The following is a 27,178-nucleotide window of genomic DNA, read 5'->3' as shown; positions in this document are numbered from 1 at the left end:
ACCAGTCCCATCCCTGCAGGGAAAACCACTTTGGGACCACTTTGAGAATTTTCAGAGCATTGACAGATTGAAGGTTGTCTTTTCATGGGAGGAGAGGATCCTCCTGGGAGAGGCTGTCTTTGACCACAGAGGCTAGGTGAACGCCCTTCCTCCAAGGTACCAAAACCCCCTATGTCTTCCAGCCCTGGATGTGGCACACTGTGAGGACACTGTCTTATTTCTTGTTTGTCTTCCTCCTTCCCCGAGACTGTGGCCTCCCAGGGAGCCCCGCCATGTTCTTCCTGCACCTTCGGAGAGCGCCTGCGCCAGGGGCTGCGATGCTGAGGGCAGCTCCCAAACTCCCTTACTCTCTCCGCCAGGGTATCAGCTGCAGAGAACCAGTGAGCCAGAACCGCCCCCCCCCCGGCCTCCGAGGCGCCAGGGGGCGCTGTGAACGCTCCGTCCCGGGCTCCAGGGGCTCTGGGGACCTCAGTCGCCTGCCCCACCCCGGCGATGGGCTCCGAGGCCACGCAGCTAGTGGAGGCTGCCGACTTCGCAGCTCGCAAGCACCGACTGCAGCGGCGCAAGGACCCCGAAGGGACACCCTACATCAACCACCCTATCGGTGGGCGCACCGCCTCGGGAGCAGCCGCAGCGGCGTCTAGGGGGTGGGGACCGGGACGGGAACGCGGAGGGCCTACACCTCATTGAGCACCTGCTCTGTACCAGGCTTTGTGCCAGGCACCTTTCGTGTTTAAGCCTCACAACAACCCGGGGCGGTAGGCATCACTGTTCCTCTGCACAGTTGACACCCAAAGAGAGTAAAGGACTTGCCCAAGGTCATCTGGCTAGTGAGAAGCCACATCTGGCTCTACAGAATCCACAACACGCAGCCTGGGACTCCCTCAGTTCTGACTTCCTGCTTTGCCCCGTCAGGTGTGGCTCGGATCCTGACCCATGAGGCGGGAGTTACTGACATTGTGGTGTTACAGGTAACTCTCGTCGTTCCTCCACTAGGAGCTAGGGTGGGGATCAGGGGCCCCATTCAGCCCTGAGCACCCCTTGGCTGGAGCCGCAGGGCTAAGTGGAAGCCTGTCCCCAGGCAGCGCTGCTCCATGACACAGTGGAGGACACAGACACCACCCTGGATGAGGTGGAGCTGCACTTCGGGGCACAAGTGCGGCGCCTGGTGGAGGAGGTAACAGATGACAAGACTCTGCCCAAGCTGGAGAGGAAGCGGCTGCAGGTGGAGCAGGCTCCCCACAGCAGTCCCGGGGCTAAACTGGTGAAGCTGGCAGACAAGCTGTACAATCTGAGGGACCTGAATCGCTGCACCCCAGAGGGTACGCTCCCCCCACCTGCCCTGGGGGGGAAGGGAGGGACGCCCACCTTCCCCAGGCACAGGTTGGTCAGTTCCCCTGGAAAGAAAAGAGCCTGGGCTTTCTTGTTGACTCCCCAAGCTAATACTAGACCACTCTGGTCTCTGGTCTCCTTTCACACCGTAGCAATAACAGTAACTGGGCCCAGGGCAAGTGCTGTGGACAGATCCCATCAGGCACTCATCTCATGGCCGTGCACCATGCCCTCCAGGAAGTGGGCAAAATCCAATACTGTCCTGGATGTCCTATGAGCAGTTTTCTGTCCGTTCTCATGCAGGATGGTCTGAACATCGAGTCCAGGAATACTTCGAGTGGGCAGCGCAAGTGGTGAAGGGGCTTCAGGGAACAAACCGACAGCTGGAAGAGGCTCTAAAGCAGTTGTTTAAGGAGCGGGGGCTGACACTCTGAGCAGTGCTTGCAGCTACCAGGTGGCCCAGACTTCAGCCTCCTCCGGCCAGAAAGGAATCATATTCCAACCTTTTGGTGCCTCTGGATCTCACTCCCTGATTTATTCAGCCCAGATATCTCTCAATGTTTCCTGCCAAGTAAGCTGAGCCCTGGATTGAGGAAATCAGATGCAGCTCATCCATTTCTAACGCATTTACTGCCCCTTCTCCTTGGGTCTCTTTGCTATTTTGCATGGGCCAAAACCCTGCCCCCTCCCCCCCCGGGACTTGGGCTTATATAAACACGCATAAGTCATTATGGAAAATAAAACATTTTGGGTAAAGTTTTAAGTTCTTGCTGCTCCTTCCCCAACCTCCTGAATGGGGAACTGGGATGCGGGATTCAGCATGGCAGGGTTCCAATTGTGTGTCCCCCGGGGAAAGGTTCCTCAGGTTGAGCGCCTCAACCCCTCTGAGCCTGGTTTCCTTAACAGTGAGACAGGCTGTGTAATTATTAGGGTTAGATTATGTGACGTCTCAGATGGAGCCTGACACATAGGCGCTCAAAAAATGGTAGTCGTCGTCCTCCTTAAGAAAACGGGACGGGATGACTGACGTTTTGGAAAGGAATGCCACCTGCTTACTGGCTGCTCTTGCTAAGCCCTGGAGAGACCCCAGAAGCGATATGACAGGACCGGTGGGGGACTGCGGGTCCCAGACCGCAGCCCATCCCAGGTCTCAGCGCTAGCCTTCTGCCAGTGCCCTGGGTTGCTAAGTGACATGGACTTCCGGGCACCTCCGGAAGTGGTCGGGGCGGCCCAGCCCGGGAGCCCTGGGGTGGGCGGAGTTTAGGATAGGGGGCGGGCCGCTTCGTGGCGCCGCGGGCAGAGGTCTTCCGGTGAAGGGTTTTTGGTCACTGCTGAGCAGCTGGGGCTTATTGGCCCCTCGGAAAGGGTACGCCTGGGAGGTGAGGAAATCGTTGTTAGGTCAAAGGCCATTTCGTGCTAGACCACGATGGTTACGTACCCAACGAACGCCCATCGCAGTGTCTGTCGGGGGGACAATGGTGAAGGGCAACAAGGTGGCCTTTAAAAGGAAAGGAGTTTATTGGGGCGCCTGGTGGCGCAGTCAGTTGAGCTTCCCACTTCCGCTCAGGTCATGATCTCACGGTTTTTGAGTTCGAGCCCCGAGTTCGACAGCTCAGAGCCTGGAGCCTGACTCGGATTCTGTGTTTCCCTCTCTCTGCCCCTCCCCTGCTCTCACTCTGTCTCTCTCAAAAATAAATATTAAAAAAAAATTTTTAGGGGCGCCTGGGTGGCTCAATCCGTTGAGCGTCCGACTTAAGCTCAGGTCACGATCTCGCGGTCAGTGAGTTCGAGCCCCGCGTCCGGCTCTGGGTTGATGGCTCAGAGCCTGGAGCCTGCTTCCCATTCTGTGTCTCCCTCTCTCTCTGCCCCTCCCCCGTTCATGCTCTGTCTCTCTCTGTCTCAAAAATAAATGTTTAAAAAAAATTTTTTTTAATAAACATTTTTTTAAAAAGTATAAAGGAATCGAGTTTCAGGACCATCCCAAGTAAACAGATCAGCAGAGTTCAATGTAATCCTCTTAAGGCAGACTGGGGTGTGGTATGTTTTGGAGAATTTTGGTTTTAGTTTTTTAATAAATTAGTTTGGGGGGTAGGATTACAGGATTTTTAAAAATTTTATTCCCTTAAACTTTATACACACACACATATATACACACACACATATGTAATAAATCTACAGTTTTTAAGTGACCTAAAATTAAGGCTTCAGGACAATAAAAATCACCCTACTGAATGCAGGGGTAAATTGTCACAAGGTGCTTGCTGTTTTACAAAAACACCTTTTCACTTGGGTTACTTCATCTGTTCTTTATAATAACCACATGAGACAGTGAAGGGTAGGGATACTGTTCTCCTTTCGCAGAGACAAAGTGCAAGGCTCAGGGAGGTGAGAAGACTTGTTAACGATCAAATAGAGAGACAGTAACAGAAGACCACAATCCCCTCTCTTTTTGCCACACTACTGGGACTTTAAATTTTTTTTTAAGTTTATTTACTTATTTATTTTTATTTTTATTTTTATTTTTTTCAACATTTATTTTTGGGACAGAGAGAGACAGAGCATGAACGGGGGAGGGGCAGAGAGAGAGGGAGACACAGAATCGGAAACAGGCTCATCAGCCCAGAGCCTGAAGCGGGGCTCGAACTCACGGACCGCGAGATCGTGACCTGGCTGAAGTCGGGCGCTTAACCGACTGCGCCACCCAGGCGCCCCTATTTTTAAGTAATCCCTACACCCAACATGGGGCTGGAACTCACCATGCCAAAATCAAGAGTCTTGCTCTGCTGACTGAGCCAGCCAGACGCCCCCTACTGGGCCCTACGGGGGGGGGGGGGGCAGGGCCCAGTCTCTGCCCCCGGCCTTTTTAACCAGACAAAAGTGACCACACTGAGATCAGCTCCAACTACTGGACATGGTAAAGATCAGGTCTGAAGTGGCTAGTGGGGCTGGATGGATGATGAGTCCAAGGCCTCCCTAGATGTTTGATTTGAGCCGATGTAGTAGGTATCTGTTTTTTTAATCTGTTAAATATGTATTTTTAAACAACCAGAAACTTCAAAGTTCGAAGTACAGAATAAGGAACTTTTTCCCCTGAGCCATTTGAAATTACGGGCATACCTTGAAGACATCGTGGGTTCTGTTGCAGACCACGACAATAAAGAGAATATCACAATAAAGCGAGTCAAATGTACTTTCTGGTTTCCCAGTGCATATACAAGTTAGGTTTACATTATACTGCAGCATATTAAGTGTGCAACAGCATTAGGTCTCTTAGAAAATAGTATATGTACCTTAGTTTTAAAATACTTTATTGCCAAAAAAAAATGCTAACCATCATCTGAGCCCTCAGTGAGTCATAATCTTTTTGCTGGTGAAGTATCCGTCTTGATGGCTGCTGACCAGGGTGTTGGTTGCTGAAGGTGGGGTGGCTGCGGCAGTTTCTTAAAATAAGACAGTGAAGTTTGCCGCGCTGACCCTGCTAATGATTTCTCTGTAGAGGACAATGCTGTGTGATAGCATTTTACCCACAGTAGTACTTTTAAAATGGGAGTCAACCCAGATTTAAGTAATATTGCCAATCCTTTGTTGTCATTTCAACAGTCGTCACGGCATTGCACTAGTAAATTCCATCTCAAGAAACCACTTTCTTTGCTTATCCACAGGAAACAACTCCTCCTCGCCCAGTCACGTTTGATCCTGAGATTGCAGTGACGACTCAGGCCCATCTTCAGGCTCCACTTCTGATCCTAGTTCTTTTGCTGTTGTTTCCACCGCGTCTGCAGTGACTTCCTCCACGGAAGTCTTGACCCTCTCAAAGTCATCCAAGAGTTTGGCATCAGTATTTCCCAGTTGGAATCCTGTTAATGTTGATATTTTGCTTTCTTCCCGTGAACCTTGCATGTTCTTAATGGCATCTAGAGTGGTGTGAATCTTTTCCAGAAGGATTATTGCCTGTGCTTTTGGTGTCCTAAGAAATCACTGCCAGATTCCTCATTAAGATTTCCTCCTATTTTCTTCTAAGAGTTTTATAGTTTTAGCTGTTACATTTGGGCCTTTGATCCATTTTAATTTTTGTATATGGTGTAAGATAAGCTTCCAACTTCATTCTTTGGTATGTGGCTATCCAATTTTTCCAACACCATTTGTTGAAAAGACTGTCCTTACAGTACTTGGAGTATTTTATCTTAAGTATATATCACTCTGTAAACTTTTTTTTTTTTTTTTTAAGCAATCCCTGTACCCAGCGCTGGGCTCGAACTCACAATCCCGAGACCCAGAGTCGCATGCTCTGCCAACTAAGCCAGCCAGGCACCCCTGTAACTTTCTTTTCCTTTAGCAGTGCTCATGAGATGTATCATGTTGATGCTCATAAGTGTTTAGCTCATTCCTTTGAACTACTTTATAGTATTTCGCCATATGAATGGACAGTATTCTATTTATGCATTCCCCTTTCTGATAGACAATTAAGTTTTGTTTTCAGCTTTTCACTACACCATGTAATGCTCCAGTGAACATCCTCATCCTCAAAAATTCCTTTGTGCGTGTGAATCTTGAGGTGTGCTTACATTTCTTCTGAACAAGGACCCCTGGAATAACACTTAACATTATTGCTATCTAGAATTCTCATTCTGGCTCTTTTTAAGCTATATTATAATTTATAGCCAGTGCTTATTAGGTATACCCCACCTTGGTTGATGCACCCTGGATTTTTTTCTCCCCAAGTACACCTTTTTTCTTCCACCGAAGTTTTGCACACTGCAAACTCTCAGCCTTTGGATGTTTGAAATGTCATTTCCCCCTCACTCTGAATGACAGTGTAGCTAATACCAAATCCAGAGTTAGTGGTTATGTTCTCTAAGTGTGAATGTACTATTTCCTGGTCTTCAGGTACCCTGTTCACTGTTGCTAACTGTCTGCTGTCATCTGATAGTCTTTCCTTATGGAGTTTCTTTCCTAAAAATCTGGTTGATTTTTAGGGATTTATTTGCAATATACATAGGTGAGGATTTTTTTTTTTTTTAATGTACCTTTCTTGGAACTTGGGTGAGTACTTTCACCACAAGGATGCACACCTGTCTTTCTTCGTTTCTGAAGAGTGCCTCCACTTTCCTTTTGAAGGCTTCCTCTTCCCTATTCACTAGTCTCTCCTAAAAGAGCTACTAAACATTGTGGTAATGCTTCTAAATCTATCTGCCATATTTCTTTTTTTTTTTTTTTTAATTTGTTTTTGAGAGAGAGAGAGAATGGGGGAGGCACAGAGAGAGGGAGACAGAGGATCTGAAGCAGGCTCCAGGCTCTGAGCTGGCAGCACAGAGCCTGATGCGGGGCTCAAACTCAGGAACCGTGAGATCATGACCTGAGCTGAAGTCAGACGCTTACCAACTGAGCCACCCAGGCGCCCCTATCTGCCATCTTTCTTAACCTCTCTTTTAGGTTTTCCTTTTATCTCTGTGGTGTGGTCAAGTAGATTCCTTAGTTCTGTTTTCCAAATCCACAAAAGTCTCCATACCACTTGCACAGAATCCAGTGTTTATCCCATAGGTAGACTGTATTTCCATAAAGCACTGTTTGGGGTCGCTTCTATTTTGTCATGTTTCGCTGGCAGCCTCTGCTTTGCTTTCCTCTGCTCTTTGCTCAGCCTGGTTCTGGCCTTCCTGGGTTAGTCTTGGTGCCCTGTCTGCGCCAGTGCTGCTGCCCTTTGCTGGGCTTTGTCTCGAGCTGCGAGCTTCCCGTCTGCTCAGGCCTGTAGCTGTTCTCTCCATTCTTGGTCAAAGGAGAGTTCCTCTCATTTTACTCTATGCTTTGGCATTGTAAATATCTCACTTGCCATTCGTAGGTATTAGGAGTTGAGGAGGCAGATGTAGGTGCACTCACTCCTCCGGTTTGAGTGCAAGTCCCCAGGCAGGCTGACAGGGACTGTCACTGTCACTGTTTCCTCCTGCACTGAGAGAGCTTCTCGAGGCTTCCATACTCGGTGCTGTGTTTTCAGTCTTCAACTCTGTCACATTCCAAACGCTGGGAAGCCTTCGTCTCCAACCCCTAGGGTTTCCTGTGCCCAGAGTGGACTTTCAGATCAGGTTTACTCTCGGTTAGGAAGGTGCAAGGTCAGGCCCCATAATGGACAGAGACTCTTCGCAGACGCACTTGGGCCGGGTAACTGTTAAGATCTGAATTATTTCCCGCGGACTTTATGTAAAATTGGTTTGAAGGATCTGGTCTCCTCCTCCATTGCCTGTTCTCGCCCTTGAGGTATTTGTTATTTGTACGTATTTTTGCCAGTGAAAAACAAACATGTTTTTCAGGGTGCTCTATTTTGGATGGTAAGCTTCCATCCTGCTACCCAGACTGGGATTTCCCCCCTCTGCGAGCACATGAGTGCAGTTAGCTGACCTCGGTGACCGTGGGGTAGGCAGGTGAACTCGGAGGTTAGAGAGGTCGCTCTTTCTACAGGTTTCTCTCTCTGTGCCCACCTCCTAGGCAAGCTGAATCAGAGCACCACCTGCGCCTGCCTCAACCTGCATGGGAGGACTGGGTTCTTAGTTTCAGTCTCCCTTCCATGGTTCCAACTGGGCATACAGTCCTCTCTTCGTGGAAATGGGCTAGAACTTTGTATTTTAAGTTCTAAGTGCATGGAGGGTTCCCGGGAGGAACAGAATGCTATTTCCGGTGGTTGAGTTGCTTCTGTGTCACATCCGGATTCTAATGATGATTACAACCCTCAGAACTGAGGCCTCAGTGCCAGCACGTGGTGGTAAAGGGTGGCTGCGTGCCTTAAAATCACAGGCCCATTTCTAAATTATGTGTGCAAAAGAATCACCTGGAAGCTTGTTAAAAAAGTAGATCCTTTGACTGCCATCCCAGAAATTACTTCAGTAGATTGTGCCCAGGAATCGGCTTTTTCCTTCTAAGTTCTTCGACGTTCTACAGGCACGTTTGTTTCTTGTTCCTGTTACAGATCTGTCTTAGCGAGTCTTAGTCTCTGCTCCACAGGCCCTCAGTCCTACGTCCAGGCTGAAGGAGCAGCCCTAGTGAGGAGAGGCCAAAAAGCCGGACTTGAAACAAGTATTTCTGGTGATCCCGGACCATACCTTGAACGCTAGGTCGTTTTAAAAGGCCAGTGTGTAGCATTAAACATTGTTCCTGGCAGATAAATGATTTCATGGTACATCTAAGATATCCAAAGATAAACAGCCTTTATTTTGCTCATTTCCTAGGAGGCACACAGTCTCCCTTATCATGTGATTATAAGCCATCTTATACGAGTAATTGACACCTGCTATAACTGTTTAGCATCCTTTACTAGTAAGATCATAGCTCCCATTTATTGAGCTCCTCTATGCATCAGACACTCTGCTGAGCACCTCACATCAATAATCTTATTTCTTCCATAGTGATACAGACAGGATTCTGTGTGCCCTGGCCTGAAGCTGCCAACAGCCCTGGATGATCTGGAAGGACTCTTGATATTCAGGTAGGGGCCCAGCAGGCCCAGGGGACCTTCTCTGAGGACCCCAAAGCAAGCTTTCACCCAAAATGATGAACTCACCGGTTTTTGAGGTGTTGCAAACATCTTCTCCCAGGTTGTCATTTGTATTTTAACCTTGATGTTTTCCGTCATACATAAAACTTTCAATATTTTTTGGTAATAAAATCTGTTTAATCTTTTCCCTTATTACATCTTGCAGGTTTTGTGTTATGTTTAGAACAGCTCTCCACCCCAGAGGTATAATAATACCCTGTATTTTCTTCAGTAATTTTGTAGTTTAATTTTTTTGTTCCTTTCTCTGGGACTAATTTCGGTGGAAACTGTGAGCTACAGATCTCTTACTTTGATAGCCAGTGACTTCAAGTACTATTTAGAGCAATCCATCTTTTTCCCACTTCAGATAATCCTTTTATCCCACTAAATTCCCATCTACCTGGGTCTGCTTCTGGACTCTGACTTTGGTTCCATCAGTCTGTCTTTCCGATCCCACACCGGGTCACACGGACCATGTGTGGTTGCCTGAGAGTCCCTGGGGCAATGCCACGGGACATGTGCTCTTTCCTCCCCTCGGCGCCCCTCCCCCCCACCCCCAACTCACCACCATTCAGAATTTGTTAGTACTCTCATGTATTTACTCTTCCAAATGAACTTTAGAACTCATCAAAATTCCAAAAGTATTCAATCACACTGGAACACACTGAATGTATGGGCTGATTTGGAGAGAGCCGAAATCCTTACAGGAGCATGATGTCTATCATTTACGTCCACTTACAGAATGGTCTTGGGTCTCCAGCTGATTCTCGTAGATTTTATAGGTTGCCATTCTGTTGTCTCCAAATAATGACGGTAGTAACTTCCTCTCCTTCGCCTGCTCTACTGTGGGGATTATGGTGCCAGGACCCTGCTAAATAATAGTATGTCCTTGGCTAATTTCTTTTATAGGAATGCCTGTGGTGTCTGACTCTTTCGAAGGTCATTAACTGCTGGTTTCTGATAGAGATTTTTAATCTAGATTAGGAGTTGCTTTGCAGTCTTAACTTACTAAGATTTTTAACATGGGAAAGATTTTAAACTTTACCAAATATTGCTTCGGCATCTATAGAGACCGTCAAAACCTTTGCTCTATTAATCGAAGCTGAATGAAGGCTGCTGAACAGACATACTGCCTCCTAATTCACTCTACATAACCCTAGTCCCTGTGCCAGGATCCAAATCCCTCTGTAGAAGCATGTACCACAGCTGAAGCTCCATGGCCCGACCGTAGGGACGGAGCAGAAAGCCTTCTCAAACTGCTCACGCTCATGGGGAGGGGAGGTGGACTGGAGGCTTCATTTTCCTTCCAGGGAAAGGAAGTATGCCAGACCAGATGCCCCCAGGGTGGGAAGGGGCTCGAGGACAGTGGTGTACAGAGTACAGGAACAGAAGAGGCGTCAGCGAGGACGGAAGACGCCCCCACGTCCCTGCCACCATCTCATACATCAACACACGGACCAGGCGCCCGGGGCCAGATGGGGGTTTTGGTACCTGAAGTGTGCTATGACCTCTAGCCATGACATGGTCTCTAGGGACGCATGGTCTCTTCCTGCCGCACCACAGCCGCTAGCCGAGGCGTGGCGTCCTCCCAGTGGAGTCATCACAGAAAGTGGAGATTCCTCTTCCTCCACTCTGCTAACTCTGGGTCCCCACCCCCTCCTCCCAGCCATCACTCAGTTCCCGCTCACATCAGGACATCCAGTCCCTATGTAACCAGAGGACCCCCCCCCACCCAGAACCAGCTCCCACCTCCAGTGACCCTGGCGCTGGGCTCCTACCCACTCAGCCTCCCCTATCTTTCCTGACCCTGCTGCTCCTCCATCCCATTTTGGGAGAAAGGTGGGTGCTTGAGCCTGTGCCCAATGGGTGCCGCTCACAACCCAAAGCAGAGGCTGGCACCGCCCACTCTGACCAAGGACCCTCTGGCCAAGATCTCACTAGCATCTGCCCTGTCTACCCAACACCGGGTTTGGGGTTGCCACCGAACACAGAAGCAACGAGAAACAGAAACTGAGGGCAGGGCCCAGTCTGTCACAGTTCTGAGAGGTAGACCGGGACAGGATACCCATCTGGTTTGTCCAACACGACCTTATGTAAGAGGCAGTCTCTGTGGATGAACTTTCTCTTCAGGCCACAGGAAGCGCTAGCCCAAGCGGAGGCGGAAGGTGGCAATCTCCATGGGCTCCAAATAGATGTCAGTGCTGTTGGAGGGGGAGGCCAGAGGGTACAGTAACGTCAAGGAGGTTGGCTGCAGGAAACCCACATCCAGGCCGTGGAAAAGGCTCCCCAGGGCCACCTGTGGAGAGAAAAGATGGCACAGGGCTGTGCTGGGTGTTCACACATTATATGACACAGCTCTTTTCTCTGTATGACTTGCTGCCTCTTTAAGAACCTCACAGAGGCTCTGGCCCCTCTGGGCAACATGGTGCCCAGCTGTGCACGCGAGCTTGTGTTCGGGCCAGGGGCTCACTCTGCTCAACCCCAAAGCCCATCCACAGACCTCAGGGTAGGAACCACTGCACTGAGCAGCGAACTCCTTGAAGACAGGGACTGTGTTAGGTCCACTCCGGAATCGCCAGTGCCCAGCATGGGCTGTGGCACACGGGGCACCTGTCAGCACCTGCCTGAACCATGACCAGAGCTTTCAGAGTCGCAGCATGACGGCTTTGGATTTTTTTTTTTTTTTTTGCTTTTTTAACCTTTATTGATTTTTGAGACAGAGAGAGAGAGAGAGAGAGCATGAACGGGGGAGGTTCAGAGAGAAAGGGAGACACAGAATCCGAAACAGGCTCCAAGCTCTGAGCCGTCAGCACAGAGCCCGACGTGGGGCTCGAACTCACGAACTGCGAGATCATGACCTGAGCCGAAGTCGGACGCTCAACCGACTGAGCCACCCAGGCGCCCCTGGATTTTTATATCTGATGTTTTCCACTGCATGTGGCCGTGGCCCCTACTCACGGAGCACATGCCTTGTACAGAACGTGCCCTAGCCAGGCCTCAGTTGCTTTGAAATCACTCATCAACGGCTGCTCCCTTTTCTCTCCGCTGCCCACCTCACCGCAGTCTCCCAAGCCCCATGCCTGCTGTGCCCCGGTGCACCGTGTTCCTACTTGTACCAGGCCCCTCTCACCTTGCCTTGGCTCGTGGTGCAGTTGAAGCCCAAGTTCTTGGCCTCAAGGCCGCAGTCGAAACCCTTGCGGTGTAAGATGAGTGCGGTTTCTGCCGAGGGCAGGGCATCGTCCTGGGTGACAGACACATAAAGGGTGGTGGGGGCGGGTGCTGCTCAGCGCTTGCGGGTTGCCCTCGAGGCAGCACCAGGACCAGGACCAGGAGGAGTGTAGGTGAGGAAAGGCCACAATCCGGTCCTGGAGGTACAGAGCGGGGCAGGGTACTCACCTCGGCCTGCAGCGTCCGCAGGTTAAGCAGGTGGAAATCGCAGGGCAGGGAGGAGGCCAGGGGATGAAATGAGCGCAGACCGGGGCCCGGGAGCTGCCTCTTGGCTACGGGCAGGGCAAGCACGGGGGTATTCAGGTACGTGGAGGTCAGGTGGCTGAGGAGGGATGGGTAGCTGGTAGTGCGGCCATCCTGGACCTGCAAGGTCAGCCGAGATGTGGGCGAAGGGGCAGAGAGCTTTCCCTGAAGCGTCTGGAAGGCACCAGCACCCTCCACGTGTGGTCACTCCCCATCTCCCACAACCTACAAGGGACACGTCTCCTCTACCTTGGGGGTTTCTGCTTTCACACTAACATGAGCACACGCCCTGTGAGCGCCATCCATCTCCCATCGCAGATCCTCAGTGCGGGAGAACGGGTGACAGACAGATGTGTGCCCATAACGGACGGAGCAAGTACCCTGAGTGATCCTGCGGTTCCGGGTCCAGCCCCACACCCATAGTGCCAGCCCCGATCCTCGGGCCCAGTGCTCCCCAAGCTCCCCCCGACCGGGGGCGGCCGCTTGGGTGACTGCCCTCTATGCCACACTCACAGGCCTAAGCTGCACTTCCTCCAAGGCGGCCACTTTTCTGTCCTCTGGACTTCTGTCCCTAGTGCCACCTTCCTTCCAATCGCCCAGAATCTCTCCCCATCTCGGCAGTATCCTCACACCCACCCCCAACCTTTCCCTCCCGCGGCTCAGTTCAAGCCACCAACATTTCCCGCTTGAACAGCCTGTAAAGTATCACCTGCCTCCAGGCTCCCCGGAGATCTGCCCTATTCCTACTGTTAGATGGACAAGCTCAGGGCAGAGTCCGACAGCGTCCCTCCGTGCTCAGATCCTGCACTGGCCTCCAACATAAAGTCCAGGCCCCACAGCCAGCCGTTCTGGGCCCACTAGTCTGCCCCAACCGAACCCTGACCCCATGCTAGCCCAGCAACAGCCACTAGAACTTTCTGCAAAGATAGAAATAAGCTATACCTGCACTAATAGAGTAGGTGCTAGCCACTTGTGGCCACTGGGCACTTAAATGTGGCCAGTATGAATGAAGAACTGAACTTATTATATTTAGTTCTTTTAAGTCTATTTATTTTGAGAAGGAGACAGAATGTGAGAGGTGGAGGAGCAGAGGGGGGCAGAGAGAGAATCCCAAGCGGGCTCCATGCTGTCAGAGTGGGGCCCAACACAGGGCTCAGACTCAACAATTTTGAGATCATGACCTGAGCTGAAATCACGTAGGATCCTTCACCCACTGAGCTACCCAGGTGCCCCTATATTTAATTTTAATTAACTTAAATAACCACATGTGGCTAGAAGCTACCACGCTGGACTAGCGGCTGTGGTCTAGCTGAGTGAACTCACTGCTCTTCCCTGTTTACGTGGTCTCCCTCTGCCTTAGTTTGTGCTTTTTTAAAAAAAAATTTTTTTAAAGGTTTATTCATTTTTCAAAGACAAACAGAGCGTGAGTGGGGGAGGGACAAAGAGAAAGGGAGACACAGAACCAAAGCAGGCTCCGGGCTCCGGGCTCTGAGCTGTCAGCACAGAGCCCGACGCGGGGCTCAAACTCACAGACCGTGAGATCATGACCTGAGCCGAAGTCGGAAGCCCAACCGACTGAGCCATCCAGGCGCCCCAGTCCTTGTGTTTACATCAGACCCCCATCCATCACAGCTGTGCCTGGTCAACATGTCCCCCCAGAACCTGTCCTCGATCCCCTTGGCTCACAACGTTCTCCCACTACTACCAGCCAAGCTACTTCTGCCTACCCCCCACCCCTACTCCCGAGGGAAGTCCTGGAGAGCAGGGTCAGTGTCAGAGTCTGCGTCCCTCTCGGGCCCTAAAGCACAGCGGGTGATCAGTAGCTCCTTGGTGGGTGAGGACTGAGCCACAGACAGGGAGGCTGGGTGGCAGGCTCCATCCTCCGCAGGCTCCGAGTCCAGCTACCGCTGGCCAGTACTAGTCCGACCCCCCGTGGCTGGCCCTTACCTCTCGGTTATCGCTCCTGCTGCTGTGAAAGATCAAGCCCCTAAACATGGCTGCCAGTTTGGAGAAAAAGCCAGGCTGGTGGGGGCAAAGAAAGCCATGAGATGAACGGGGCTGGAGCAGAGAGGGTTAGAGAACATGGCGGCGGGGAGGGGGCACAGAGGAAGGCGGGAGATGGCTCGGGGGCATGGGCGACAGGACGCTGTGGGAGAAGGGAGGTGCCAGGCTGCCGGAGATGGAGAAGCAGAGCGTCAGACTGACCCCCCGCACCCCAGGAGAAGCACTACTCTCGCTACCCCTCGCCCGCCTCTAGCTCTGCCGCCCAAGGGACCAGCCTGACCTGGCTCCCCGGGAGGGAGGTCCAGAATTTACCTCACTGCCCAGGGTTCGCCGTTCCAACAGCAGGCGGAAATGGTTGCAGGTTCTTTTGTTGTCCTTGAGCCCTTGGCCCAGACCCCGGTTGTCGTCCTGCATCAGCCGACGGTCCAGGATCACCTCCAGCTGGCCTGGGGAAGTTCACCGTGAGCCCCAAGCAGATACTGGGCTTTGGAAGAATCCCAACCACAGGCCCCGAGGGAAAAGCCCGGGGAGCTACAGCCTCAAGCGGAGTCACTCAGGAGAGGAGGAGTGGGGGTCTGGAGCTGGAAGGGGACCGAGCGAAGGGCCGGTATCACAGAAGAGGAAACAAAAGAGGCCGGAGGGAGCAAGCAGGCCCTGGCAGTTTACCGCCCACGCTCTGTGCCCGAGGACGGGGAACAGACCTGGGAGCTCGGGAGGCAATCGCTAGCTGCACTGGCCACTTGAACAGAGTAAACCAGCGAACACAAAACTGCCATTGCCAGCCAGCAGCGCTTGCTGCAGTGGCCCCGGTCCAGGCAGCTGGGGCAGAGCTTGCTGGGACTAGAACCCGCGCCCTCCCACCCTCCTCCTAGGCTGGGAAAGACTCCAGCTCTGCCGCCTCGTCCGTCACAAGGAGAGTGCGGAGAGAACAGGCAGATGGCAAATCAGACAGAAGCTCCAATCAGGTGTCGTTTGTGGTCACCCTGGGGAAAAGGGATGGCAGATGACCGCCTGTGCTTTCTTCGTAAAATACGCTTGGGGAAGGGCTGGCCGCAAAGCAGACATATGTTGGGGTGAGGATTTTTCCCAGCACCTGTTTTTCTAAGAATCTCTTGAGAGTGTCCACTCGGATGGCCCTAACCATCTCCCCAGCCTGACATTCTGACTTCTGTAGTTCCTACGTATTTGTATCTTGAGCAATCCTTTTTTGGAAAGATATCCGAAAGTCCTAAAACGGACCCGTGCATATGTAACAATAATCTCTCAGCACGCTATTTTCCAGAAAGGCAGAGAGAATCCCATGGGGTTCAGCTAGCAGTCGACAGCGAAGACAGAACCGTGGCAGAGCCTGACAGCGGGGCGATCAGAGCCACACTCCTGCAGCAGGGGGTCAGGCCTCCACTGCCCCAGCCACCAACCCCCGGGCGAAGCCTCTCGGCTCAGCCCTGCATAAAGGCTCTGTCCCTAACACGAACCATCTGAAGGCCTCAGAGGCCACCAAGAGCAAAGTGTTCACTTTACTCGGAGGACGTAGGAGCCACCTCAGCTGGCCCGGCCTGCCCAGCCCCAGGCCAGCACTCCTCATGCCCTTGTTTGAATTCTTAAAAATGCCATTCTCTCTTTTAAAAACAGCATATGTTTTTCTTCTTTGCTGTTATAACATCATATGCACTTTTTCAACTGTCCCTACTCCCGTCCCTGACCAGGAGAGTAACTGTTCAATACCATGATGCTTCTTAAAGGGTTCCAATGGGGCACCCAGCCACCCCCCCCCCCCCGCCCCGTGTCACCTCCAAGGCTGCCTCTGCTAGGGGCGAGGGTGACGGCAGTGGCCTGCCCTCCTGCCATGCCCGTGTGTGACTGGCGGGAGTTAACGGCTTGCTGTTAATGGTTCTACAGGCATGGAGGTGATGTGGACTGGGTATGGGGTAGGGACCGCTGAGGGAAGAGGCCGGGGGCACAGATGGGCTTCCACCCCGCCCATCACTCTGTGCACCAGCTCCTGCCCCGCTCACCATCGTGCAGGCTGGAGACACCCAGGGCCTGCGCAGTGTGCAGGGTGAGGCGGTTCTGGGCGTCCTGGATGTAGGCCATGACCGGCATGGGATAGAAGTTGGCCTGCAGGGGTAGCTTCTTCAGATAGCGCCGGGGCTGCACCTGGGAGGGGAAGGCCAGCAGGTCACGGGCATCCGGGTACCATGTGGGACCAACAGGTCCCCAGTCTGAAGGAGTCCCTGATCACTCTCATTTCTGATTCCTCCTCCTCCCTCAGGGCAGACCGCTCCCAGTGCCTGCTGCGTGCACTCTCCGGGGCCCTGAAAATCACCTGAAAGCCATTGAGGTCCGTGAAGAAGGCACCCTGGCTGTCAATGTCTGTGTGGATGCGCAGGGCCAGCTCCTTGTTGACGTAGTCCCGGATGTCCACCAGGGACGACATGTCCAGAGACAGCCCCTCCACCCCTGGGCACAAAGACAAAGGGCGAGCATGGAGAGGCCGGAGAGACTGGGCAGGGAGAGGCTGTGCCCAGACCCCCGGCGACGCCCCGCATTTCTGGAGGACCTTCTCTCTCAGAGAATTACCGTGACCCCATTGCAAACGATACCTCTGTTGGGAACAGACGCGTGAGCCGTGAGCAAAAGGAAGAGCAGCGCACACCCCTGCAGCCCCCGCCTCCCCTCGGACCTTCCGAGCGGCAGGGCTCACCTGGCAGGTTATAGAGCCGGACCACCTGGTGAACGTGCTCGTAGTACGCAACCACCTCTGAGAAGAAAGGGCCTTCGGTGACACGCAGCACGGGGGGGTCCCTGGGGACGTAGGGCTGGGGAAAGAGCAGGCGGCAGCTGAAGCCGCAGCACGGAAGGCAAAGCCTGGGGGCACCGGCCCGACCTCGGCGGAAGTACTTCTGCCGGCAGGCCTCCGCCAGAGACCCCTGGCTGGGCCGGCCCAAGCCCCCGTGGCCGTTCCTCGGCCACCCCACCTCCCGGAGGCGGCCCCCGCGAGGGCCCTGGCAGCAGGCACCGTCCTGGAGGAAGGCCCGTGACCCTCTGCCTCACCGCCTCGGGTCACGTGGCTCCTCGTGCCCTCCGCTGGCGGGGCCTCCCGAGGCCTGCGGGGGTTTTGAGGAGTGTTTAGGGTACCTGGGCCTCCCCGTCAGGCAGGAAGAGGTAGGCTCCGCTCTTGTCTTTGGACGTGCGGGTGCCATAGACGAGGAACTCCACGTCCACCCGCCGCTCCTGCTCCTCGTCCACCCTTCGGATGCTCTGCCAAGAAACACAGCCCTGACCCCTGGCCCCACACCGGCATGTCAGGCCTGCCCCCTGGGAGGGCACGGACGAACTTCCCCAAGGAGCCAGCCCAGCTTCCCCGTGCCGTCAGCCCGAAGCCAAGACGGCCCGCTCCGAGGCCCGCCGTCAGTCGGGTGTTGGCTCAGCACCGCCCCACCGCCACGCACACCCTCCTCGGCTCCCCGCCCTGGCCCTTTACCTTGAGGAGCCCGGTAAGGCCTGAGAACCAGACCTGCATGTAGCGGTTGCTGAGGGCGAAGTCACCGGTGCCAGAGTCAATGACGCGTAGAGGGAAGGCGTCCTGTCTGCTGACGGACAGCTGCCGGCCGTGCAGGTAGATGCGCACAGAGGAGGGCAGGGTGCGGTGCCCGTCCAGGCCCAGCTGCAGCTGCAGCACGCCGAGGCCAAGGGCTGGCAGGCGGATGGGCACAGACACCTGCTGGCACAGGAAGGGTGAGGAAGCGCGGCCCACAGCACGGGCACCAGTTCTGGATACAGGCCCGGGATTCTAGTCCTGGGGCTTTCTTACTAACTGATAAAGTCTGAGCAGATCCCTGTACCTGCTGGGGCCTCTGTCCCCTCCTCTGAAGCTGGAAGTGACATTACTTGCTTCGGGTCAGACTTTTAGGAGTCTCAAATGCTATTTGAGAAACTATGAAATGGCAATCGCACATTAACTTTCCATAAACACTTTATGAAAGAAGAAATAACACGACACCCCGGCCCCCATCCTCGCTATTATCATAGTTTATCAAACTTCACCTGCCTTTCGAGGACAGACCCAAATGCCAACAGTGCTTGTCCTCTGGGCAACCCCTCTCCCCAAGACGGCTGTCCCCAACCTGGGGCGCAAGCAGGAGGGCGGGAGGCGGGTGTCACAAGGCAGAGGGAGGCCCCGGGGAGAGGCCGAGGATGAGCACGGAGGGCTGGGGCCCACCTCCCGGGCCCCCACCTTACCTGGTAGACGTCAGGGACCACGTCAGTGGCAGAGCTCCAGTGTGCGCTGATCTGCACGGCCAGGGGCTGACCCTCCTCAGAAAGGACACGCACCCGGGGCGAGCTGACCAGCAGGGACACCACACTGAACCGCTCCTGTTCCAGCGGGTTGAACAGCACCACGTACCTGCAGGTAGAGGCAGGCTCACCCAGGCAGGCTTTTCCTGGGCAACGGAGGCAGAAACAGAGGCCAAGAGTATCTGGGCAGGTGAGGGGATGAGACGGTGTCGGGAGCCAGAGTGGCTTCGCCTCTGTGCCTGGCCCGGTCTGGCTCACCTGGGCGAGGAATCCAGTTGGATTACTGTGCGCTCCGGCAGGGCATCGTGATTTAAGCGGGTGTCATCCTGGAGTTAAGGGAGCGGCAAGGGAAGAACCGTCACGGGCCTTGGCCTGGCTCGGAGTCTTGCCTCCTCCCCTACCTGTCCCGGATGTGGACCACCAGCTTCCCTGGGCACAGATCCTTCACCCCAGGGCAGGGAAGGAAAAGAAGAGCGACACCCTGACACCACTGCTCTCGGATGGGACCGCACACGCCTGAGGGCGCCCGGAGCAGATGGAGGAGGGGACTCACCATTTGGAGGAAGGGAGCCTCAGGGTCAAAGTGGTAAGCCTCCTTGTCCCCCAGCACCAGATAGTGTGCCGCGTTGATGATGACCTGCTTCAGGCTGACGAGGGAGCGCAGGAGCCTGCGGGGGACAGGGGGTGGGAGAGGGACCGTGGAGAAGATGGCCACAGACTGTGCACCTCACCGGCAGGCCTGCCCCCTGACCGCCAGCACGGCCTTTCTCTGGGACAGCGGGCAAGGGTGTGGAGCCGACGGGGAGCAGGAGAGGGCCCCCACCTGACGCCATAGTCTGCCACGACCGCCTCCTTCGCAGTGCCGGTGATGGCATCGTGGTGCTGGAAGAGCCCCAGGGTGCGCCGAGCTTCCGTCAGAAGGGCGAAGTTGGAGAGCGGGTACTGGCTAGCCAGTCCAGAGCGGCGCGCGTGAGCTACAGCCAGGCTGTACAGGATCTCCGCGCCCCTGCCCAGAGACGGAGGTCAGCCTCCTGCCCACACAACTCCCAGGCCCGCCCTCGCTCAGCAAGCCCCACTCCCTTCTTTCCACCACATCTCTGCCTGCCTTGGTCTCCAAGCCTTTCTAGGGCCTTCTGAGCCAATCCAGCCCTTCCTTAAATCCCACAGCCGATTCTACTCCTTCCAGCCAGGAAGGCGGAAGGCGGGAGTCTCACCGCAGGTGGGCTTCCAGGACCCGGTCCAAGCTCTTGTAGAAGGGCCGGGAAGTGTAATAGCCTGTCCAGTAATGGTCCTCTCGGTCGGCATAGGAGAAGAAATCCCCGCTCAGCACGGGAAACCCTGGGGGCCGTGCCCCCGGCTCTACCCCTGTCCTCTTGTACAGAGCGTCAAAATAGTCAGAGAGGGTGCCAAACTGGGCCTGTGGGGACCCCAAAAACCCGCTTCCATCAGTTCCGGAGTCTTCTGGGACCTGTCAACCCCCTCCCCCGCCACCGTGCTGCAGCCCAGTGCCAGGGGCAAGGATTCTGCTTACGCACCCCACCTGGGATCGCTACATCCCACCCTTTCCCACCGCACGCCAAGCCCGGGAGCCGGCAAGGAATTCTCACACCAAAGGGAGACCCTGCCCAAGAGTCGGAAACGGGGAGCGCAGTGCCTTCGGGAAGGGCCAGGCTGCAGCACCATGGGCCTCCCCCCTCCCCAGCTCAGCGTCCCCCCTCCCGCCCCCCCCCCCCCACACCTGCACATGGAGGTCAGGTTTGCTGTTGAGAAAGTCAAAGAGCCGCTGGTAGTTGAAGAACTGGGCGTCCCACTCCTGGGGCTTGTCATATCGAAAGTCATCCCCCAGCGGCACCAGGAGGACGTTGCTTCGGAACAGGCGGGACTTCTTCCGGTACTGGTCCAGGAGCAGCGCTGCCCTGTGGGCGGAAGGGGGCGGGCCCGACACAGAGGCTCGGCGCAGAGGAAGGGAGCGGGGCGGCCCGGGTCTTCCTATGCTCGGCTGCAGTTCCCGGACTCCAGGCCGACACCGTGCACAGCAGCACGCCCCTGCCCCGGGGTCCTTCACACACACCACAGACGTGCCGCATTCCCCTGTGCCTCCCTTCAGGCTCTACAAGCCCGGCACCCCCTCCCCCTCCCCCCCGCCCCTGCATCACCAGCGGTTCTGCAGCCGCCCTTCTGCCCACGTCCCTCAGGGTGAGGGGCCTGGCGCTGATGCGGGACTCCGGGGTGGGCCGACTGGCAACCAGAAGGCGGGACACACACCTCGGCCAGCCCGGTGTGCCGCCTGCGTGTACAGGGGCGTCTCCGGCAGCCCCACGGTCACACCAGTGCCGACCTCGGCCACCGCGCGGGTTTCCCACACGCGAGGTTCAGCAAGGGCCTTTCTCCCCATCCCGACCCTTTCCTGTTCTCTTTCCTGAGACTAAGGATGGAACTTTACATTTACATCCGATAAATCCTGTCTGGTTGGATTCGACCCACGTCGCACACAACCTACTGAGATCTTTTGGGATCCTGATCCTTTCGGGGGGGGGGTCCTCATTCTGACACCCCAGCTTCACTTTGCCCACAAGTGAGCACAGCTCTGAAGACCTAAAATCAGAACCATACTATACCGGCTCTACATGTACTGGCTGAGTGACCCTGGTTAAGCTACTTAACCTTGCTAGGCCTCGGTTTTTTATAAGATGAGAATAGCATCAGTACCTACCATCATAATGTTATGAAAGTTAAAATGAACTAAATAAATTACTATTTGCTACATACTTAGAACAGCACCTGGTAGGGGCGCCTGAGTGGCTCAGTGGGGTAAGCATCCAACTTTGGCTCAGGTCATGATCTCACGGTCCGTGAGTTTGAGCCCTAAGTCGGGTTCTGTGCTGACAGCTCAGAGCCTGAAGTCTGTTTCGGATTCTGTGTCTCCCTCTCTCTATGCACCGCCCCCACTTGTGCTCTCTCTTGCTCTCATAAATAAATAAATAAATAAATAAATAAATAAACAAACAAACATAAATAAATAAAATTCAGACTAGCTCCTGGTACACAGTAGGAACTACATACACACGTTTGTCACTTTCTTTTTCATCGAAGTTACCGGTAAAATCAATAGGAAACCAAAACCTTGTAGCATATCATTAAAGCTTTTTCTCCATTTAGACCAACCCAGTCGTTGGCATGTTATAGGTATTGTAGGTCAGCCTGCCACTAAGCTACTTAACTGTGCTGATCCAGCTTGTACTCTCCTACTTTGTTCTCAAGAGAGGACTCCTAGAACACCACTTCCCTCAAATTTATCAGCCTCGTAAGCCTTTCAAAGGAGAAAACGAAGTTACTCTCATGACTTGCTCTCTGCAAAGCTGGGCTGGCATCTGATCACAGCCGCTGCTTTAAGAAAAATCACCCCTTAATAGTCCTGGATTCTTGCTTGGAATCTGCATTTAGATTTCTGGCTTTCAGAAACAAAAGACCACTTTCTTTCCCTTTTGGTCACATGCTTCACCTCGTGGACATCATGGAAATCAGAGCATTGCCTCATGAAAACCAGCTCAACTTGTTATATTCTCAAGGCTAGTGGGTTCCAGCTAACCCACGGTTCAGGTCACTGGTAATCTGTTCTTTCCAAGGTGGGCAGAGGCAGGGGCAGACTTCAGCCACAGAGACATCTTTAGGGGTCCCTAACAACCCCCCAGGGGGACAGGTGTGCTTTTCTCTGATGCTGGGGGCTGTTGGGCAGGACTGAACATGTTGTGAATGGTCCACAAGCACTGGGGGATCCTGGCCTAATCAAGCTAACGCAAGATGCCTGCAGTAAACGAAGGCATATTAGGCCACATGGTACAAGAAACTTTACCTTTTTTAAGAATTATTCACTTCTGAGTCGGTCAACCGGCTCTGGCAGCTTGTTAGGACGCTGGGAAACACACTCATTTGGGGAAATAAAACCATTCTGGAAACGGTGGTTCCTTAGAGCTGCTCCAGCTTTTCCAGGGAGGCTCAGTGACGGAGCCGCCACCTTAGCGGCTGGGGACCTGAACTCACCACCTGAGCCCCACCGCCCCCGCCTGCCATTTTACAGACGGACAACCAGAAGCACCCCCGTGCAGCAGAGCCCACACCAAGGCCAGGTCTCCTGGCTCCCCTGTGGAGTGAAAATGGCCCAGCCTAGGCCGGGAGCAAATACCTCTCAGCCACGTTTGCCTCTGTGATCGCCCGGGGCGGCACCTTCCAGGGGCAGTTTATGCGCCCACCAGGCAAGCGTTTGAAATCAAACTGGCAGCAGATCTTGGGATCCGGGCCACAGGTATGGGGCACATCGTAGCTGTAGAAGGGCATCATGTGGCAGAAGAGGTCTGTGCTGGAGTCCGAGTCTGTAGAAGACACACCGGGCAGTCGGCCACCAGCAGGCAGCCTCCGGAGCGGGTCACGGAGATGCCAGGAGACTGGGGATCTGCTCCAGCCACGTGCAGCTCTGACAGAAGGTGAGGCCTGGACCAGACTTAAGGCTGCAGAGGACGGGCAGGCCAAGGGGCACAGGGAGGGATGTGGAGCCCACAGTTCCTGGGACAGACCCTCAGTATAGACGGGGGGCTCTGGAGAGGCCAGGGGTCAATGTGATTGATCCCCAATGTAACCGGAAGGAGGACAGTACTTCTGGCGGTCTGTGCAAGTGCTTGCTGGTCTGCTCTGAAGGACGTGGGTCTTACCCTCATACCCTGCCCTTCCCTTCCGCAGTGAGCACTACTCCTGTGACCCTCCACCCTACCTGGTCTTACCCCAGTTCTGTCTCCACATGAACTCCAGACTGTGGGTGGAAGCAAAGTGCTTCTTGATGGCGTAGTGCACTCTCTGAATCAGCATGCTGGTCAGGTTGGCACGGCGCAGCAGGTAAGGAATGGTGGGGCTGTGTCCAAAGGGGTCCACGGCCCAGCCAGAGCGTGGGGTTGCTCCTGAGAGGGCACGGAAGCCAGAGGTCCTGAGGGGTTCAGGTCCTGGGGACCCAGCTCCCTTCCTGCCGTCATACTGACCCCATGCCTGGTGGAATCGGCCTAGAGAGGAACCACCCCCCTGCCGATCCCTGTGCCCAGCCCCTGCTGTTCCCTGGTCCAGCTACAGGGGCAGACTCTCCTTCCTGAGCCCAGACTCACCGAGGTTTTTCTCCAGCCATTGGTGTCCTTCAATGAGCTGGTCAATCAGGGCAAAGTAATGGGAGTTGGCCTCGTCCGGCATCACCCAGCCTCCTGTCACAATCTCCAGCTGCCCGTTCCCCACCAGCCTGGAGTGAAGGACCCACACTCAGCGTGGGGCAGGGATGCTCTGCCCAGTCCCGCCAACCAGAAGATGCGGGGACCTGTGCGCACAGGCCTTACTGAGCCCGCTCACCCACACCCGGGACCAACAGAACAAACAGGCACTCTCCTTTCCCTCCATACAGCCTCCATGCCGTCCCGGCCCTGCCTCTCTCCGGACCAGGCCCCACGCTCCCTCTTGGCTTGTGCATACAACTGCACCTAACTCTGATTTCTCCCGACACCGGTGACCCGGTGGCCATCACGCCAGTCCCTGCCTTCTCATTCTCGGCCCCTCCACCATGCCCTCTCCCCTCTGCCCTGCTTCCCCTTGCCTCCCCCTGCCACCCACAGTGTGGCACCCAGCTGCTCTGGCACCCAGTCCAGGGCCCAGAGGCCAGCCTTCCCACGCCTCCCCGGCGGGCACTGGCCTTCGCACGGCTGCTTTCTTTTGCGCGTTGATGTTGTCCCACCACTTGGCAAAGAAGGAGACTTCCGCCCAGAGGAAGCGCCGCCGGGGGTCCTCCTGCAGCTTGGACACCATGCTGTTGAGGATGTGCTGGGTCTGCTCAGTGTAGTACTTGTCAAAGGTCTTGATCCAGCCTAGGGCACCAGCACAGGATACCCTGAGGATGCCAGCATCTTCTGCCCCTCCCTTACCTCTGCCATCACAAAGCTCTCTGCACAGCCCGGCCCCCCGGGGCCCTGCTGGGTCCTCACCTGGGTCATTGTGAGAGTGTGGCACCACGAACACCTGCAAGTCTTCGGCGTCCCAGTCGTGCGGGCTGTAGGAGATGTCGAAGCCTTGCTTCCACACGCCGCCATCCACGTTGTCAAACGGCAACTCCTCCGATATGGTCAGCATCTGCCAGGCCAGAGAGTAGCTCAGTGCCTATCCACAGCCACCAGAGGCCCCTGCCGGCTCTGACCCCTACCTGCAGCTCTGGCTTCTGGCCCCGGCCCCCCAGAGCAAACTGGCAGTCTTGGGGGGAGACAGAGAAGAAGCTGGGCCGGGGCTCTGGCGGCACCACCCAGGAGCCGTTGGCCGTGTAGTAGGGCACCATGGCGGGCGGGCCCTCCGCATTGGCCGTCAGCTCCAGCACAGAGTCCTTGATGTGGCTGATGATCTCATGGTTCTCCTCCAACAGCTGTTCCAGCTGCTCAATGCGGTTCTGCAGCACAGAAATTTGGCTCTGCCGAAAGACCAGAAAGCAATCACCCACGGCTCCTTGTGCCACAGGAAGGATCTCTGCATGGGGCCCACCACCCAGGGCCTGTGGTCCTTCCCTCCCCAACTGAAGGCGGAACCACGAGCCTATGGGGCTGGATGGCTCTGGTCCGGTGAGGAAAGATGTGCAAATCACTACAGAGAACTGCAATCCGCTTGGGTTGGGAGTGCCCCCACTCCCTGGCTCGTGGATGGCAAAGATTTCATCTTGCGTGCCTCTTCTCAACAACCAGTGTGGCCTGTCAGGAGCGCTGTGCTGACAAGGATTGCATCCGGGCTTAGTGGGAACGAATGCTGCAATCCATTAGCAATGTCTGCCAAGAATTCGGGAGGACAAGCCGGCAGTTCGCCTTTTCCCTTCCTTCTTTCTTTCTGCCATTACTGTTTTTGATCTCTGGGCTTCTGGAAAATCTGCCTTTTGGGAAGAAACCCTCCTGTCCTGGGCTGACACGGACTCTCAGCCTGAGCTCAGAGACTGGTACACGAAGAGATTAGCAACCAGGCATGACTCACCCGGGGGAAGTTCCCACCATTCTGGTGACGGGTGGGATCATGCTGCACTCGGTCCAACATGAGGTAGAGCGAGAAGACGGCCACACAGAAGATAGCAGCCCCACACACTGTCACCTGCTTTTTCAGCTTCATACTGGCCTCCACACACACCTGGCAGGAGGCACACCATATGCAGCTCCAGCAGACAAAATCTCTTTGTTGGTCTTTCCACCAAATGCCCCAGTGGGTGCCTGAGTGTTACTCTCAAGGAACACCTATTTGCCTGACTCCAAAGAAAAAGCAAGTTTCTAAGCCCCAAATCCCAACACCGGCCGTGGATCCTGACCCAACCGGGATCGTACTCTCTTGGCTGAGACACAGAAAGCACAAGTACGTAAAGCTGGTCCTGCCTGGTCCTGGTGGGAGCTCTGCCCCTAGGGTACAGAGGATGCTGTCTCCCAGGCTAATGCCATAAAAAACACGACCGGATAACAAACTTCCCAGCTCTGCCTCCAGAGTTCACCTCACAACCTCCTGATTCTAACCAGCTTTCTGCATCGCTTGCCTACAAGAAAGATACAGCCAATCAAAGGAGGTGAGTGTCCAGGTTCCTTGGCCACGTGCTTCTAGTTTCCGAGGAAGAAACTGGCATCCAGTTAAAGAAACGGACAGGGAAGCCTCTCTCCCTGCTCTCTTGGATCAGACTGATACTCACCAGAAAGAGTGCCTGGCACAGCACCTCTCTCATTAAGAAAAACATAATGAGCTTAAAAGGCAGCAGCAGTGGCTTGTATTTCTAACATAAAGAGGGCCCTGCATCTTCTCCCGGCCGGTTCTGATTCCTGCAGTGGGTAACTTTCGGCCTTTGCTTATACAGCACTCGGGGCACCCCCTGGGAAGCCAGCAGTGATTGGTGCCGAATGTCCCCTGGCTATGGGGAGGCTGGGCACAGCTGCCCCGCTGTGGGTCAACTTCGGAAGACCAGTGCCCGCTACCACCGCCCGCGGAAGCCTACTTGCCTGCTGGGTGGAGGGAGGCCGCTAGGTGCTGAGCCGAGCGTGGGCGGAACCGCCGCCCCGGAGACTTGCTCCGGCCCCGGGACCGAGGAGCTCTGTCGCCTCTGCGCCGTTTGCCCTACTTAGCGCGATCTGATTCCGCACAGGAGCCTCCGGGCAATATTTTTAGCCCTTGGAGGCTGGGTCTAGGCCAGAGTGGGTGGAGCTGCGGGGAGGGAGTTGGGTCACAGGGTGGGTAGGCACCTGCCGCCGGGTCCCGCCGGCCCAGCCCCCTCCCGGCCCTCCCTGCGGCCCTCCCTGCCGAGGCCCTCTCCGACCCTCCCAACCCCGGGGACCGCAACGACAACGGCCGGGTGCGGGAGCCCGGGCCGCCTCCGAGCCCAAGCGCCGCTCGCGCTCCTGCCTCCCACCCCGGCCGCGGCCCGGGGTCAGACGGAAACCCCTCCACCACCACGGGTCCGCCCGGCGCGTTACCGTCCGCAGCCGGCCTCCGAGCCCCGCCGGCCGAGCTGCGCCCCTCACATCCCCG

At 55.1% G+C, this 27,178-nt stretch overlaps 2 protein-coding genes across 6 annotated transcripts; one reads left to right on the top strand and one right to left on the bottom strand.

Moving 5' to 3' along the window:
- Window positions 1–451: 451 nt before the first annotated feature.
- HDDC3 (HD domain containing 3) lies at window positions 452–2,095 on the top strand. Its single transcript, XM_040493616.1, has 4 exons — window positions 452–604; window positions 916–971; window positions 1,082–1,322; window positions 1,636–2,095. Exons 1-4 carry the CDS (start codon window positions 493–495, stop codon window positions 1,764–1,766), a joined length of 540 nt encoding a protein of 179 aa, XP_040349550.1. The 5' UTR covers window positions 452–492; the 3' UTR covers window positions 1,767–2,095.
- Window positions 2,096–8,506: 6,411 nt separating this feature from the next.
- Window positions 8,507–27,178, bottom strand: MAN2A2 (mannosidase alpha class 2A member 2). Of its 5 annotated transcripts, none has more exons than XM_040493594.1 (25): window positions 27,124–27,178; window positions 26,653–26,854; window positions 25,655–25,804; window positions 24,849–25,106; window positions 24,634–24,778; window positions 24,345–24,516; window positions 23,773–23,900; window positions 23,401–23,574; window positions 22,809–22,995; window positions 20,364–20,541; window positions 19,840–20,042; window positions 19,449–19,631; window positions 19,179–19,293; window positions 18,884–18,951; window positions 18,569–18,734; window positions 17,811–18,047; window positions 17,465–17,587; window positions 17,031–17,145; window positions 16,653–16,786; window positions 16,342–16,483; window positions 14,639–14,772; window positions 14,270–14,344; window positions 12,248–12,442; window positions 11,982–12,092; window positions 10,995–11,147 (listed from the first exon to the last, which is right to left on the bottom strand). In XM_040493594.1, exons 3-25 carry the CDS (start codon window positions 25,784–25,786, stop codon window positions 10,995–10,997), a joined length of 3,528 nt encoding a protein of 1,175 aa, XP_040349528.1. In that variant the 5' UTR covers window positions 25,787–25,804; window positions 26,653–26,854; window positions 27,124–27,178. The 5 variants fall into 5 exon arrangements, with proteins under 5 accessions (XP_040349531.1, XP_040349528.1, XP_040349529.1 ...); XM_040493595.1 differs by having other exon boundaries at window positions 26,653–26,834; window positions 27,124–27,149; XM_040493596.1 differs by lacking the exon at window positions 26,653–26,854 and having other exon boundaries at window positions 27,124–27,165.

This window comes from Herpailurus yagouaroundi, unplaced genomic scaffold (genome assembly GCF_014898765.1).
Source record: "Herpailurus yagouaroundi ecotype Mexico unplaced genomic scaffold, PumYag 185, whole genome shotgun sequence".
Classification (NCBI taxonomy): domain Eukaryota; kingdom Metazoa; phylum Chordata; class Mammalia; order Carnivora; family Felidae; genus Herpailurus; species Herpailurus yagouaroundi.
The sequence above is the reverse complement of the archived record's forward strand: the minus strand, read 5'-3'. Positions and strand labels throughout refer to the sequence as shown.